Consider the following 16,894-nt stretch of genomic DNA (forward strand, 5'->3'; position numbering starts at 1 on the left):
AAAAAAAATTTTTTAAGAATGTGTAATCTTTAACGTTTTGGAGATTAGTTCTTATTCAAAATTTTGATGAGAAGTGGACAAATATTTTCAAGCCACTGTATGTACAGTTGTGTGTAAATTACCTGACTGACAGTCTTCTCAGTCCTGTGACACACTTGTCAAAATCCTTAGTTTCTTACTTGTATTACTTACTGTACCTTCATCACACACACAGACTCACAAGCACATCCTGTTTGAGTTAGAGCAGTCAGATCGAGAAAGCAGGTCTCCTCTGGTCGGAAAATCCTCAGCTTGGGGGATCACACGGGGGAAATACTTCCATTACCCACACATGTGCACACACATATGTTTGTGTTGGCCCTTATAACAACCTGAAGCATCCAGTAAATCACCTTCAGACATGTGTCAGTAGACCAGACCTGTGTGTGTGTGTGTCTGTGTGTGTAGATGTGTGATTGTGTGTGTGGATACGCTACAGTCTCATTCTGAGGCTGACTAGCACCCTGTGGCACAGTCACCTTTATGGCACATTGGGCTCCAGCTATTAATCATTTCTTATCTTTTCAGGAAAACAGTTAGTATTATCTCTATAAACCATATGAAAACAGCTTATCTGCTTCTCCTGGAGCCTGAAATGACCCTCCTCATATTTCTTGTTTTTCCCAGTCCAACAAAGCAAATCAATGCTCAGTGCAATCAAATGAAAGGGAGAGAAATAGTGAAACTTCAGACCAGATAAACAGGGACAATGTAAGATTGGTATTTTTCTGTTATAAATTACACGAAGCGTGAACATTTCTTCAGGAATTAATTAACTTTTTTAAGCCTGTAAAGAGTTTTATATAATTATTATGCTGAGTTCCAGCAAAACATATATATAGCAGCACAATCGTCACAAACATACATCATTGTACTGCATAATGGAAGACCTAATAAGCTGTATGGAAAAGCCACAACAACAACTCTGCTTACGTCAGATATTTCTGTGAATTATCGTTCAAAGGTGTGTATGGACAGTGGCTTGAAAATGATGCGTAATAATGACAGAATAATGATTTCCAGGAAGAAATTATATCACAGATAATTTATAGTTTCTATGTACAGAACAGAACACACTGCTGAATATAAGTCATGTGTTACGCTTTTGGGATCGCTGTGTTATTCAATCTCAGAAACGGGTGAATAATGCTTTTCCGCGGCACATTGGAAAATTTTGTGGTTTTCTATTTTTCCCCCCCCCCCCTACGAGCTGTGTTTACTGCAGCTTGATGAGATGAAATAGGTACATGTCGAAGAAAACAAGCGTTGCATCACACACCATTAGTCAAAATGCTCTCTTGAGAAAGTCTGTTTTTAGCGGCTCCAGTTGTATTTTTTGCAGATGATTGAATGACGATAGAACATATACAGTCAGTAATAGGGTTGATGAAGATATTTTAATTGCTGTTTTTTTGGGGGTTTTTTTTTGTGTTGTTTGTTTTACAGTTTCACAATCAAAGTGCAGCCTTTGGCTGAGCTTGGAAAAATAAATGTGTGATAGATTTTTGGATATAAGAAATCACAGCTTTGGGCAGGTGTAAGTTAATGGCCCTTTTATACAGGAAAACTGCTGAGGTGCTGTTTTGAAACTTTGAAACTTTTCTTTTTTAATTTAGTGAAGAAGTCACCAAACAGAATTATATTCAAGGATGCAAAAAAACAAACAAACAAACAAAAAAAACAAATTCCTCCCAGTTCATGCACTGTCCGTCCTCTTTGCTTTATCTTTCATTTGAACTATTTCTTCATGCTGATTTATTGTTAAATACTCTGTTTTCTCTCTCTCTGTCTGCTCAGATCATGATTCAGAGGGGAAACGTGTTCAAGAAATGTTGTCTACAATCGACAAACCGCAGGTTGGTATGCATACCTCTTCCCATTAAATGCACACATACACACACACTTGAAACCACTTCCATCAATCAATCTTGTTGTCTGATGAAGCCATCGCTGGAATGAGCATTAATGTCTTCTCCATATGTGTATCTTGTCTCATCAGTTCATTTGAAAATCAAATGCTAACACTGACAATAGTAACTTCAGTGGCTTGATTTTATGTGCTGTGCCTCATCTTCAAGTTATTTCCAAGAGTTTGGCAGCAGACATAACTGATCTTTTAAAGCTGCGCTCACTGTAGCCACATGAGGGCAGCATCCTCTCATCACTGCCATTCACTTGTCACTGTACCTCCATCACACTGTAAATGCTGTTACATTTTTTTTTATTTTATTTTTTTTTGGCCATCCTAATAGGGATGTGAATGATTGAGCCCATGTTGTTCAAGCATACATGGTTTGGTAGAGAGGAATTGCTCACTTCCAGTTAAAAGAGTTTGGGAAGCAGTCTGTGTAATTGGATTATTTAACATAGCAAGTTTGTAACACGGGTTGAAATTGACACAGAAAATGCAGTACTGACAGATAGAGATGTGTTTGGGTAACGGGAGATGCTGAGAAAGACTGGAAATTTAGTAGTTATTTGTCAGTTTGCATGTCCTCAGCTGACCTCTGAAGTGATAAAGCCTGCAGATGTGAGATGGAAAATAAATCGTAAAAGGAAGGAAAGAAAGAGTGGAATTAAAAAAAAAAACTGCTTTCCATTTCTTTGGTCACTGTCACTTCACACTTAATAGTGAAGAAACACAGACAAAGTGTAAAGAGCCAGATTACGGTTGAGCTTTGTCAAGATATATTTTCAGAAGTTTCTAGATAAGGATCAAAAGTGTAATACTGTACAGAAGGGTCAAAGTATCCAGTGTGATCAGACTAGCATCATTCATGCATGGTGCATAAATTTAGCCACTGAACTGATTTCTCTCAAGATCGTTTAAATATGCAGTTTATTCTCTCCACATAATATGTGACCTTTGTATAGCAATCCATCAGGTGGACAATTTGTCTTTTAGGACTGTAGAACAAATGATCCGAAAACCTCTAAAAGGTTCCCTTCACCATCATCTGTTCTGACCCTCTTTTTCTCATAAACTCTTGTTTCCTGGTGCCCTTTTCTTGATGTTCTCTGCTATAAGCGCCTCATCTGTCTCTGTCTTTGCCTCTCAGGCTGTTGTAAAGTAAATCATCACATTTATTAGCTGTAAGTTATGGCACTGCGTTACTGCAGCCACAATGTACGTATTGTATTAGCAAACAGATTTGTAGAAGGAGTAAAGGTGTTAACGTAGATCTGTGTGAATTTCATTGAAGATACAAGTTTGGTTTCACCCACAGTTTTTTGTGTTTCTGTGTTAATTCCTGTTCATATTCATATAGGTTCCTAGCACCAATGCACTAGAGTTCTTTTATTGTATTTTCCCTGTTACACACATATATTGACACTTAAAATTAAACACACATGAACATTTTTTTTGCTTTGTTTGTGAGACTAATTTGCAGCATTTGTTTTTTTTTGTTTGTTTTTTTTTTACAGGCGTCCAATGTTCAGGCGCGCTCTGCTCGGCTGTCCTGGGTCCCCCCAGCTGGGCTGGTAAACAGGCATAATAACGGGATGCCAGTGTCCTGCTCTTATGAAGTCTCTCTTTCAGATAAGGGAAAGGATGGAAAGTATCACCTTATATACAGGTAAAAAGCCACTTTAAGCTTAAATAACACACGGTTAGCTACAAATATGCTTCATATACTTAAAGTTCTTTATGCTTTGTCTGTGTGTGTTTCAGTGGTGAAGAATTGGAATACCATCTTAAAGACCTACGGCCAGCGACGGACTACCACGTACGGTAAGGAGTCAAGCTTTTAGATGTTAATAAATATCATTTCTGTGACTTTACTTGTCCTGTTTAGAGTTTCAAGTCATGCAGGACCAGGAATTATGTGAGCGTTATGGAAAATTGTTGTTTAACATATGACTTGTTTTGCATCAGGGTGTCAGCAACATACAACTCGGTTCGAGGTTCATGTTCAGAGGCGGGCTCGTTTACCACACACTGCAGCGTCCCTGATATTCCGTTAGCCCCAAAACTCACCCACCGCTCCAAGAGCACCCTCAGTCTACAGTGGAAGGTACAACCAAATGTTGGATATACTAATATCATATCACTATATTAGATATCAATCTAATTCTGCGAAAATCTGACCACTTATCTGATAAATGCCTTCTTTAGAGTGATGTAGTTGGAGGGGAAACTTAACTCTTCAAGGAAAGTCAACAGAAAGATTTGCTTCTCCTGGTTTATCTTCTAGCTTAACTTTATCAGGCCTGCAGCACCTAATAGAAATTCTTGCTTTCTTGCACAGTGCTGTCAGGGTGCATCCCTGATGTCCTTTCTGACCTCTCCTGCACAAGTAATTTTTATCCACTCACACTGCCGCTGATAAAGTGTAACATCAGTCACTCAGACAGGAAATTAGGTCAATCCTGAAAACACAGCGGGTATTTTGTCAGTCTCCTTGTCAAGAGTCTTTCATCCTTGGCTAATCTCTCAATCTCTCTTGCTTCTCGCCGGCCTCACTCCATCCGACTCTCTGTCATCTGCAGCCCCCAGGTGACAACGGATCCAAAATCACAAACTACCTGCTCGAGTGGGATGAGGTAAGTCTGCTTTCACCCCTTACTATTAAAAAAAATACAACAACAAAAAACAGACATCTTGTAACGAGTGTTGCTACAAAGCTCCTCAGACAAAATTCCTCTTCTTCTGTTTTCCAAATTGCAATCCTCATCAGGGAAAGAAGAACAGTGTTTTCAGAGAATGTTACTTTGGGAGCCAGAGACACTGTAAGCTGACACGACTTTTCCCCGCCTGTGGCTACACATTCAGAGTGGCCGCACATAATGACATTGGCACAAGGTACTGTATCCCTATTGTTGAATATGCAAACACATATGTTATACTGTATATACATATGCAAGCAAGTGAAACATGCATTCATGCACAGCTCTTTGTTGAGCTTCACCATACACCGACATGAAGATTGACAGAGACAGAAGCACACAGCCCATTTAACGCTATTATTCTTTATGTGGCAAGTCGTTTCCCTCTTTCCCATTTTTCCTCCATTTCCCCGCTCCTCGCCTTCTCTTTGTCATTATGGCGGGGGACATGAAGCCTGCAGTAACTAAGGTGACAGAGAGGATGGAGGAGGTGATAGGGGGAAGTGAAAGCAAGAGATGAGATAAAAGCTGCTTTACAGAACTCAAACTAACCTCAGTGTAGCCTTATTTAAAGCTACGCACAAGCAAACTTGCACAAGCCTACCATTATTTTTGCTTGATTAAAAAAAGAAATGTTTTCCAGGTGCACCCTCCTCCCATTGTCCTCTCCACTAGGACTCCCCAACATCCTCACCTGCAGCCCCTCACTACCCTTTCATCCCTTAAAATGAGGATAAATACACTTTTTTAAAAAACATATTTTCTCCTCCTTTTTTCCACTGCAATTGCAATTCATGACACGTGAAATCTTTTTTCTCTTGCCTAGGTTAGTCTTATGCTTTAGTTTTTTGCATGAACATATAGGATAGAAATTAAATGTAAGTGTGTTCTTTGCAGTGGCTTCAGTGCAGAGGTAGTGTTTTATACCATGGGCACACTGCCTGCCCTGCCTCTGGCACCACGGCTGGTCAGGGCAGGTGTATCCTGGGTGACCCTGGAGTGGGGGCGTCCTGAGGGCAGTCCCAGTGAGGAGCAGCTGAAATACACACTCGAGATCCAGGAAGACAACAGCGTGAGTACCACAAACACACACATTAATATTTTTTTTCTTTAGCGCCACATCTAAAACAGAAAGTAATGGTAAACAATACATAAAAAACATGATCTTTCAGTAAATGGAAAATATTGATTTTGCTTTGATCTTTCAGATTTCACAGGGCTGTGTTTTATATAATCTATGGCTGTCAGTCATTTAATTCCCCCAGGAATAAAAAAAAGAGAAAATTAGAAACACTGGAAAAACTATCAATTGTAAAAGCATTTAAACAAATATTAAAAAATACATATAGAATAATCCACTGAAAAGGAGTTTGGATGAATAGACAGCATGCCCAGAGCTGTAAATCCTATAATACAGAGGCATATTGTGTTTGAGCCAGGTGCTCCTGCAAACGAATTCTGTATCTATAAAATCAGGACGTTTATTACATCCATATGCTCAGTGTGTACAGTGATGTTAATACACAAAGAAGGAAAGAAACCCCAACACACACAAGGTGTACTTACAATGTATCTCCCACAGGGAACGGACTTTCATCCAAAGTACACTGGAGAAAACTTGACCTGTACTGTACAATGCCTGAAGAGAAGCACGCAGTATAAATTCAGGGTAAGAGACATAAATGTGTCTTTTTTTATATATATTTTCCCCATGTTGTTATAATTTCATAATGTGCAAGCTGAGAAAGTTATTTTTTCACAGTGTCACACTCTAATATAATTATTATATTATATTATATTATATTATATTATATTATATTATATTATATTATATTATATTATATTATATTATAAAAATAACTATAAGTAACTACAAAATGGAAAAAATATTTCTGCTTTGGCATACAGTACAAGTAGGATTTCATACATAGGATATAATACAACAAAATCTGCAAAATTAAGCTTGAACTGTTAACCTCACCAGTTAATACAACATTTAGAGTGTGAAACAATTAATTAAATGCACGGTTTAGTACATAATCCAACAGCTGTGCCTGATTACTTTTTTAACTAGCTCAAATTCAAGTCAGTTTCTGTTTCTTCCTGTTAGATTTAAAAAAAATGTTTCTAAAGAAGATAACCCATCCAGGTGTCGTTCCATGGTAATGCAACAGCTATCAATCAAAGAATGAATACGACATTTTGCCACCAGAGAATTGGCTGCAGTTTAATGGAGGAAACAAGGCAATTTAGCATCCATTTATCAAGCAGAGAACAGGCTGGTTCCACTAAAAGCCTTGATCAAAAATGTTCATAATGAGAGGACACTGTGAAACATGATGTACCTATGGTTCCCCTCCGTGAGTGTGTTTGCATGTGTTTTGTAGTGCATTCATCTCCAATAACACTTCACATGTGCATTCACACGCACTGCTATATAAAGCTTCAGATGTTTGAAGACGCAGACACACATGATTACACACAGAGGCGAGTGTGTTCTTTCTGTGTTTTCCACCCTGTGCGAACATGTGAGAAGAACGCAAATTGATTGCCTAGTGGATAGGGTAATGGAGAGAGTAGAGTGAAGAGAAATGAAGGGAGAGAACCAAAAGAAACATGAGTGAAGGAGCAGAGAGTAATAGCTTCTATTATTTAGGACAGCTAGTTTGCCTTTTGATAGATACCTCTGTGTGTGCACTTCTCTACTTATTATGCTGGTGTCTTTTGACCAGCACACCACATCCGTTCTGTTTGTCTCCTTGCTTCACAGAGGCTTTCCTCCATTATTCTCATGTTTTTGACCCTCTGCTCTGTCCCCCTACAGCTCATAGCATCAAACACAGAGGGAAAGAGCAATCCCAGTGAAGTGTTGGTGTGTACCACCAATCCCGACAAACCAGGCCCTCCATCTACACCCTGCATCACCGGAGCGACACCCTATGGCTTTACTGTCACATGGGGTAAATACTAGTCAAAACTTGTCCATTCTATGGTGATGTATTGAGTTATGTTTTTGCTTTAAGTAATAATAAATCAAATCTGCACCGTCCACCAGATGTAAATTTGTTCACACCCATTTTTTGGAGAATGAAAGAGCTGTTCATGTGAAATTATTCCAAACTAAAATCTACCCATCAATTCTTCCAACAGATCCTCCCCAAGACAACGGAGGCTCAGAGGCTCTCACGTACCTGCTAGAGATCTCAGAGGGATGCTCTGAAGGTACGATTCCACCTACAATTTACTCTGTCTCAATAAGTTCATGTGACTGTATGGAATATGTTTATTTCAGCTACTTCAATATTATATTTATTCAGTAACACCAAGAAAACCTAAAACAGATGCACTATTAAACAATGTCTGTTTGATGAGGCATATATATAATATTATTTAAACTTTATGGAACCAGAATATGTAGATAACCGAAGCACATTTATAACGCAGCCACAGTACAAGTCACTCCACCAAACAATTTCCTCCTGCACCATGATGCAAACAGTGACCTATATTTCCATGACATAATCGCTGCATTACACATGGAGTGTTGTGTTTTGCTGGCCCATACTTTCCATCAACAAGCTAACACCAATACAAAGTGCTGTGTGGGTATCAATTAGGTCAATGGGATTCTTTTTCTGGGGAAATGTGTATGCTAACTACAAAAATACATACAAAACAGCAGGAGATTACTTGAATGCACTTTAACTCATGAATGTGATCAGTTGTATAATTGTGCTTTCTGCGTGTGCACATATTTTTGCAGGGAGCCAGTGGGATGTAGCGTACAGTGGTCCAGCAACAGAATGTGTGTGTGAGCGGTTGACACCTGGGACCTTATATCGCCTACGCGTGTGTAGCATCACTACAGGAGGACACAGCCCGGTAAGACACACATGCTTGTGCATGACTCCCAAAAAGTAAACTCTAAACTTTGTAAACCATGATGATCTAGCTTGTTTGGACTAACCAAAGTTAAAATATAGCTTTACTCTGTTCTTAGTAAGTTTGATGTATTATAGAATTCCTTGTCTTTTGACTTCCCATCTTTATGTCTGCCTCTGAAGTGCACCGCCAGTGTTCCGGTCCGTACATTAAGTGTCCCACCAGGGGCCTGCCAGCCGCCAAGGATTGTTGGGAAAGCCAAACATAAGGAAGTGCAGTTAGAATGGGGTGAGTACAGACACATGCATACACTGATTTACCCCAGCAAATTTAAATTTTTATATAAGACTGCTAAATCACCTTCTGGCTGCCTAATATGTTTGGCTGGACTGCTCTAATGTAAGCTAAGTCAACAATGTTTTAGTCTAATTGAGCCCTAATTCAAGCCATTAAATTCCTAACCTACCCTCATATCTGGCTTAACTCACCTAATGTCAGTCCATTATTGCAGATTAGTACTGTTATCTCTTGGCAGCCCAAAGTCTCGCAGTTTGCAGTGCTGGGGAAGTTCTTTCCTTAACCAGTTTGATACAGCTGGTCACATCCCTAATCAGCTCAAATTTAGGCAGCGGGGCTGCAATTACTGGCTCAAGTTGAAGGTCAGGCATAATATATTGAAGGGTTTTCCCCAGTGCTCTCATCATTCCCTATTTTAATCATTCTACAAGCGAAGTGAAGCAGATGGTGGAAAAAAAAATGTTTCCTAAAAGCTAACTATCATATAGAACTAACCAGTCCTGAATAAATGTTTAAAAGTTCAATGATAAACTATGCAATACTATGATATCTGCTATGCATCCTCACATTCTTTTAGAGATTCTGTGATTTGACTGGTTTGATTGTAAACTAATTGCACCTTTTTTTCAATATCTTTTATTTTAGACTCCGTTGTTTCTGAGGGAGTGTGTGAAGAGTGTGTGTACAGTCTGGAGATGAGTGAGGGAGACACCAAACCAACAGAAGTGTATCATGGCCCGGAGCTTCAGTGCACCGTTGCGAGTTTGCTACCTGGTGCAACATACAGTTTCCGAATGAGGGCTGCCAACGAAGCTGGGGTGAGAAGTTCACCTAGAATATAATCAATAATAACAAATACTGCAAGTACAAAAGCTCCATTAACTAGTCATTTTTCAGGCAAGGCTGTTAGCACTAATAATTAAAAAAAACTTCCCACATTTAAAGTAGCACGAACATCACATCAGGTCAGCCTGTCAAATCACAAAAGTAATTTCTGTCTTCTGCACACGAGGACCAAAAGATTGCGTTTAATGTTTTTTTTTTTCTTAAAGCCGCAGAGTATTTAACCCTGGATGCTCTCAAAAAAATGCAGTTTTAATAAAAAGTTAATTGAACTTGTAGCAGCACAAAAAGACACAAAGGCAGAAGTAATCAGGCCAGAATGTCCTAGGCAGTTTAACCAGAGATGCATTTGGATACCAAAATGCTGAACAGTATGAACAAGAACATCTGGCTAGTTTGATCATTCACTCAGTGAAAGGTGAGCCAGCACTTAAGCTGGCGGATCAAAAGCAGGCACAAACACATTAAAAGACAGAAAGAACAGCTCTGACATGCACAGACAATTAAGTATAATTTGTACTGTCTGTCCAGCTTGTGTTAAATCCATGCAGAGCACATTGCAAAGATACTGAATGTGTGATCTTGTGTGACAACGACAGCATGAAATCATTGTTCTCTAACAACTCAAAACACCATTTTTTGTGAGGTTTTTGACACTTTTGATTAAAAATTCTAATAAAGCATATATTTGTCTTGCAGTTCGGGCCATACTCTGAGCCAACAGAGGTAACGACGGCAGCCGGACCTCCTGGTCAATGCGGGGCGCCGCTCGTAACACTCACGAGTAACACCTGTGTAACGCTGAACTGGGAGGTGAGACAAAAACACTTACCTCGTGATTTATTAGAAATAGAAAGAAAATTTCATTAAATAAAAAAAGAAAAAACTTTAATTTGACATGCTTTGAAGTGGCACTAAATTGTTCTTTTACTCTCTGCTTTTTAAAGACTTTAAAAAAGAAAACCTAAGGGTTTACTGGAAACTACCAACTTAAACCTTTTGCCCGTCAGGCTCAAAAGAAAACTAAAAGTCTTGATAATGATAATCAGCCTTGAACGTTTAAAGGTTGCACATGATGCACCAGGTCTGAATGGGTTAATGTCAGGATGCTATTGATTCCATGGGTTGATTGTGTGTTTCTTTGTGCTGTAGAGCCCCGAGGGTTCGGGTACAGACATCTCTGAGTATAGATTGGAGTGGGCGAGGGAGGATGGATCCATGGAGCTCATCTACTGTGGGTCTGCCACGCAGTGTGAACTGTCAGAACTGACGCCTGCCACAGATTACTGCTGCAGGCTACAGGTAACACATACACCAGAAGATAAGAAGGTGGATAAACGCTTCTACACAGTAAAAATATACAGTAATACGGATAAATGCAATAACACAGAAAGAACTAAAATGCAGGAATAAGACAGAACACATCGCCTGGAGGAGCATCAAAAACAAAAAGACAGACACAAACACGCAGGAGACCAGTGATTATAGCTGATTTAATTTGTGCTCCAGTTGTTAATGTGGTGCATAAATAAGCTCCCTTTCTTGTGTGAGTGTGTGTATGTGCGTGTGTGGTTGTCTAACACAATCATGCACATACTCTCCCTCACTCGCTTGACGTGTTCTCCGAAACTACGAATCCAATAAGCATGTTTTATGGCTCCCGTCTTATTTGGCTCATTTATTAACTACACAAGGTCAGCCTAATGTCCTCATCACTGCTATTGTGTTTTTTTCTGTGCGCTATAATATGTAGTGTGTACATACGTGTTCATATATTTGACTTAAAAAGACTCCAAGAGAGAAGAGACACTGTTTTGGTTGAGCTCCTTATGATTCCTTTCTCTACTGACTTAATATTTGTGCTTTGTGTCACACTCAGGCAGTGAATCAGGCAGGTGCTGGTCCATACAGTGAGAAGGTGAATTTCTGGACCCCAGCCACAATTCCTGACCAGGTCTCATCCCTCACCCTCCTGGATCTCCCGACCTCCTCAGAGTCTGGTCACTCCTCGTCTACCTGCCTCCTCCTGAAGTGGGAAGAGCCAAACAGTAACGGTGCAGAGATCAGCTCCTACATTATTACTCTGGATGACCAAACCATCAGTGTGGAATCTGGGACAAGTTATCTTGTCACAGGCCTGCAGCCAGACAGCGAATACAGGTACTAACTTACAGGCAGCAGAGCTGATAAGCATAGAAACTAATCTTTCCTTTCAGTCAAAGTTTGATTTCTTCTTTCTGACCACCACATCAAGGGGTTATAATATGTTGCTTCCACAATGGCCACATTTACATGAGAGTTTTAGTTCCCCTTTAATTCAGAATAAAATTGAAATCTTCTTTAAAAAGATTAAAAACGCCCCTGTAAACATCTAATTTCGAATGAAAACCATTTCAAATTAAACTTAAATATAAAGGAAGTGGCTGGTTTATTCTGATTTTAAATCCTAATTGAATAATTCCTTCATCATGTATTCAGTCAGTCTGCCTTAAATTAATTCTGGTTGTACTGTGCATGCTCGTTCCCTTGTCCTGTTGCAGTGTCGCACATACAATACTCTATCGCCCTTCTCCTCCTCAGCTAACAAAAGTGAAGTAGTATGATAAAGTAGAGCTGCTGCTTCAAAACTACAATCAAAATCAAAACGAAAATGGTTCTTGTGTGATCCTCCTTGTTGTAGTTGAAACAAAAAGAAACCAGGAATTGGAGTTTGTTTTGTATACTGGTAGATGTAAATACGTCTGTCCAATCGGAACCCTTCCCAACCCCCAGATTTAAAAAATGCAGTTTAACATGTTTTCCATGTAAACCTCCATTCGGAATTACTATTTCCATGTAAACACGAAGGAGAATTCTTTAATTCTGAATTATTTAATTCAGAATACGAAATTCCAAATTAAAAAAATATCATGTAACCGTGGCCAATAACAAGTTTCTCATATCATTGTATTGGAAATGTGTCACATGTGTTATAGAAGTGTGCAGGCAGCTTCCTTAAGATCCCAGCACAACATTACAACCAGGTTCAGGTCTGGACTTGAACTAGATTTTGTAACATCTTAAATCTTTTCTTTCTTATATTTGTATTTGCTGATCTGTTTGGGATCATTTTCCAGCCTTTACCTTTCAGATAAATGGACTCACATTTGACTCTAAGATACTTTGGTGTACTGATGAGCAAACTTCCAGTGGAAGCATTGAGGCTATACATAGTTTTTTCACACGCTGCATCTAATTTTTATTTTATTTCTGTTAGGTGTAAATATATACCATTTTGTGTTGCTGTTCATCTGATGTTGTTTTTACCTAAATTTAAGACCTGATAAGGACCCAATAGGCCTGTGCATTTGATATTTACAGAAATTGTGATGTGATATACCTAAGAAGCAGTAAACAAGTTCTCAGTCATCTGTCACCTTCTGTTGTGATGCCTCTGAGAAAACCACTTCATGATTACATGTCATTGTACGCATGCATATGATTGTGTGGTGAGTTCTCTGAATTGTGGTTTAAATAAAAACAGGGACAATGCCTAAAGTAGGGTAACATGTGAAGAGGCAGGATGATCACACACTATTGTTTTCACTGTGAGGTTGTTTATGTCCCAGTGTCACTCTGCTCTGTTGCATAATGGCTGCCACTGAGAGTGTGCACATGTTTGTTTGTGCATGTCAGCATGCTTGTATGTGCGTAAGTCTACCTGTGGGAGTTTTTGTGATTGCCAATGGCTGTAATTTTGGTTGTTATGTATAGTGTGGAGTGGCACTGCATGTTTTATTTAAATGGCCTTGTTATGCTTTGCTGTCTTACATGCAAAACAAACAAAAGATGCATTTCCAAGAGAAAGATAGTCATTTGGATTTTTTATTTTACATTTTATGCACATTCAATATTACGTCAGTTTGTCACTAAGATAGATGTGTAAGATACATGTACTATAAAATTTTTATCAGTCTGGCTTGTGCTCATTAAGTTGATGTTGAATTGAGTGGCCAGCAGGAAGGTTCAGTGTTTTGCCAGTTACATAATTACCTGAAGATTGTAAAGGAATTGCAGACGTACTATTTGCTTCACTTGTTTTTTTTATTTCACCATTAAACACAATGCAAAGTGACAAAAATCTATTACAAACTTTGACACAATACCCCATACTTGACTTAATCTGACCCTTTATCAAAAGTGAAACTTATTTACCTTCCATTCTCCTCCTTCTGAACCTCTCGTCATCTTTTATCCATACGTTAATTTCCGAGTGGATGGATGAATATTGCCCTTTCTCCCCCGTCTTTACTCAGCCACATGAAAAGGTTACAGTTACAAGGAATCATTGGTTAAATGTCAGATGGTAGATGTTCTGTTGTTCCGATGCTAATCAGCTGATCAGACAGGCTGACAGAACAAGGGTGGAGAAGGGAGGGGAATTCGTAGAAGTGAGCCAGCGGGAGAGTTTGAGGGAAAGGAAATCTATTTCTGGCAGTTCTTTTTAATAAACTGTAGATTTGTGTCTTTGTGTGTCTCCATGCAAGTATGTATTTTTTCATGATATTGGTACATGTGCATACACACTTGACACTGTTCTTTAATAAGTGCATTGCATGGCACAGATTTTGGTTTGTGAAATGAAGAGTCTCCCTAGCAACCAGTATAAAACATTATCGGTCAGTGAGTTCACTTTGTGAGACACATTTAAGTCTCGTGGTGGTGAGTACAATGAGTTGTAATGGGGGAGTGGAAATGGGAGAAAGACTCTTTGCTGAAATTTACCTCCCTGCATTAGATAAAAAGGTCTGCCAATACCCTTAAAGCATAGTTACCTGGTACATGCAGTTTCCAACATTTTCATGTGGATGTACCTTTTGGTTATGATCAAAATCCAGTTGTACGTTCCTGTTATCTACAAATCCCGACTTAGCTTTTATTTTCCCACTGAAATATTACCCTAAATTTTAAATCTGTATTAAACAATAAATGTATAACATGATTTTTTTTTTTACAGCATGATATAACACGTCTTTTCTTTTAACCTTTAGTGTGCAGATCCAAGCAGTGAATGCCATTGGTTCTGGTCCATTGAGTCTGCCACTGCTAGCAAGGACACGCCCCCTCCCTCCAGCTCCGCCTCCACTTGAATGCTCAGCTGCTGGCCCTCAAAGCCTGAAGCTCAAGTGGGGTGAAAATGCTGGACACACACGAGCACTGCTTGCTGATGAAATGGTCTACACACTACAAATGGAGGACAAGAACCATAGGTAGAGTACAAACACACACACACACCAAGGTACTGCAGGATAGGTTGTTGCAATAACTTTGTGGTGTGGCATAAATTAATTCCCCAGGTGCCAAAACATGGCAGTCACTGCTCCTTAATAAATATAGAGATGGGTAAAATGCAGAGGGTAATCTCCCAACAAGGCACTTTGGTTACTTGCTACATTTACCCACTTGCAGTTGAATGACTTTATACGCATAGACCTACGCACACACACTCTCTCTTATGCCACTTCTGACAGCCTCACCTTATTTTAGTAACAAACATATAAACAGGAGTAAATTGCCCTGCAGCATCTTTTCCTATTTCTTAAGTTTATCCAGACCAGCTGTTGAATGGTTGCTGCTTGTAGAGTTATCAGGACATCTCTGCTGGAAGCTATCCATCACAGACCTTCTTTGGAGGAGGAGGACTCTCTGAACCTGGTTTGTCTCAGGCTTGTCCTGAGAACCATCACACACACACACACACACACATATATATGTATATATATATATATATATATATATATATATATATTAAACTTTGCTATACAGAATATCAGACTATAGAAATTCTTTATGTCAAAGTTTCATTTCTAGATAGATAGATAGATAGATAGAAGTACTTTATTCATCCCAAGCTGGGAAATTTAGGTGTTGCAGCGGTACAGTCATTTAGCAGTTGTGCTTCTTAAGGTAGCAAAAAAAAAAATAGAAAACAGTATAAAAATTTCAATATTTACAAGACTTATACAAGGAGATATTTAGCTATACACAGTAAGAGTGAGAATAGCCAGCAAATAATATAGTCCAGTGCAATGATTAGTAGTGAAGATGAGGAGTTTAACTGTGCAATGTTGATCCAGTCAGTGCAAAATTCACCAGTTACAACAGTCACTCATATTGTTATCTCTGACACAACAGTCACTCATATTGTTATCTCTGACTCTCTATAGTGTTGTCTCATGAAAAGATATACTAAAATATTTGCAAAAATATGCGGGGTGTACTCACTTATGTGAGATACTGTGTATATTCACACAAACACACACACACACACACACACATATATATATATATAAATATAGTTGGCAAAATAGAGAAGAGGGACTGTAATTCATAGGGATAAACTAAAATCAGGCATAAAATGACAAACATTCATACAAACATTCATACAATTAAGCTGCATTTAGAAATTATATGCTTATTATGTACCTCTGGTTGGTTATGTAAAATTTCTAACTGAGACAAAACTTGTGCATTCATCATTTTATGAGTTGACTCATAAATTTATTTACTTATTTACTTTTAAATGTATTAAATCACTATGCAATGTATTTTTGAGCATTTCATATATATATACATATATATATATATATATATATATATATATATATATATATATATATATATGCAAGTACACTTTAATTTATATTAATACATGAATATTGTTTATTTTTGGGGGTATTTTTGGTTAAAAAAAAGCAGCTTATAAGTACTTTAGTTTAGCACATATTTTAAACCTAAAACCTAAAATCTTGAAAAATCATCTGTCACAGGGCATTGAAACAAATACTGTCTAAGTGATTTCAGAGACACTGCTTGCCAATTTTCTCTCAACCCAGTGCCAGTCAATACAGCAAATCAGGAGCTAGGTCAATACCACAGATACACCAGTGAGATGCAGGACTATAGTGGCTTGAGGAAAGCTGAGGAACTGCGAGTGTGCAAGTGTAGTTAAAGGTAATTGGGCAGATCTCTAAATTTGTGTGCATGTGAGTGTGTGGGGAGCAGTAACTACATGTACCCATGAATAGACATGTTAGGGACATTTGCAGCCAGCTGGGAAACAGTCTCCAATAATCAACTCTCCACTTAACCAACCGACCAGACAGGAGTAAGAGACAAGGAGGGGTAACAGCAGTCTGAGGAGGATTGGAAGGATGGGATATAACCTTTAATATTGAGTTAAATA

General features: G+C 38.6%; 1 protein-coding gene across 2 annotated transcripts in view; it reads left to right on the top strand.

Moving 5' to 3' along the window:
* Positions 1 to 16,894, top strand: part of fndc3ba (fibronectin type III domain containing 3Ba) — an 87,678-nt gene that overhangs the window by 57,541 nt on the left and 13,243 nt on the right. For both annotated transcript variants that reach the window (XM_041971149.1, XM_041971148.1), the window contains exons 8-24: positions 1,837 to 1,895; positions 3,466 to 3,617; positions 3,713 to 3,772; positions 3,917 to 4,055; positions 4,531 to 4,584; positions 4,719 to 4,843; positions 5,545 to 5,719; positions 6,230 to 6,316; positions 7,472 to 7,607; positions 7,798 to 7,869; positions 8,411 to 8,529; positions 8,712 to 8,817; positions 9,472 to 9,644; positions 10,369 to 10,482; positions 10,822 to 10,971; positions 11,549 to 11,829; positions 14,700 to 14,918. In XM_041971149.1, the coding sequence (XP_041827083.1) occupies positions 1,837 to 1,895; positions 3,466 to 3,617; positions 3,713 to 3,772; positions 3,917 to 4,055; positions 4,531 to 4,584; positions 4,719 to 4,843; positions 5,545 to 5,719; positions 6,230 to 6,316; positions 7,472 to 7,607; positions 7,798 to 7,869; positions 8,411 to 8,529; positions 8,712 to 8,817; positions 9,472 to 9,644; positions 10,369 to 10,482; positions 10,822 to 10,971; positions 11,549 to 11,829; positions 14,700 to 14,918 (2,221 nt within the window). The remainder of the gene's footprint in view (positions 1 to 1,836; positions 1,896 to 3,465; positions 3,618 to 3,712; positions 3,773 to 3,916; positions 4,056 to 4,530; positions 4,585 to 4,718; positions 4,844 to 5,544; positions 5,720 to 6,229; positions 6,317 to 7,471; positions 7,608 to 7,797; positions 7,870 to 8,410; positions 8,530 to 8,711; positions 8,818 to 9,471; positions 9,645 to 10,368; positions 10,483 to 10,821; positions 10,972 to 11,548; positions 11,830 to 14,699; positions 14,919 to 16,894) is intronic.

Source organism: Melanotaenia boesemani, chromosome 20 (genome assembly GCF_017639745.1).
Source record: "Melanotaenia boesemani isolate fMelBoe1 chromosome 20, fMelBoe1.pri, whole genome shotgun sequence".
NCBI classification, from domain to species: Eukaryota; Metazoa; Chordata; class Actinopteri; order Atheriniformes; family Melanotaeniidae; genus Melanotaenia; species Melanotaenia boesemani.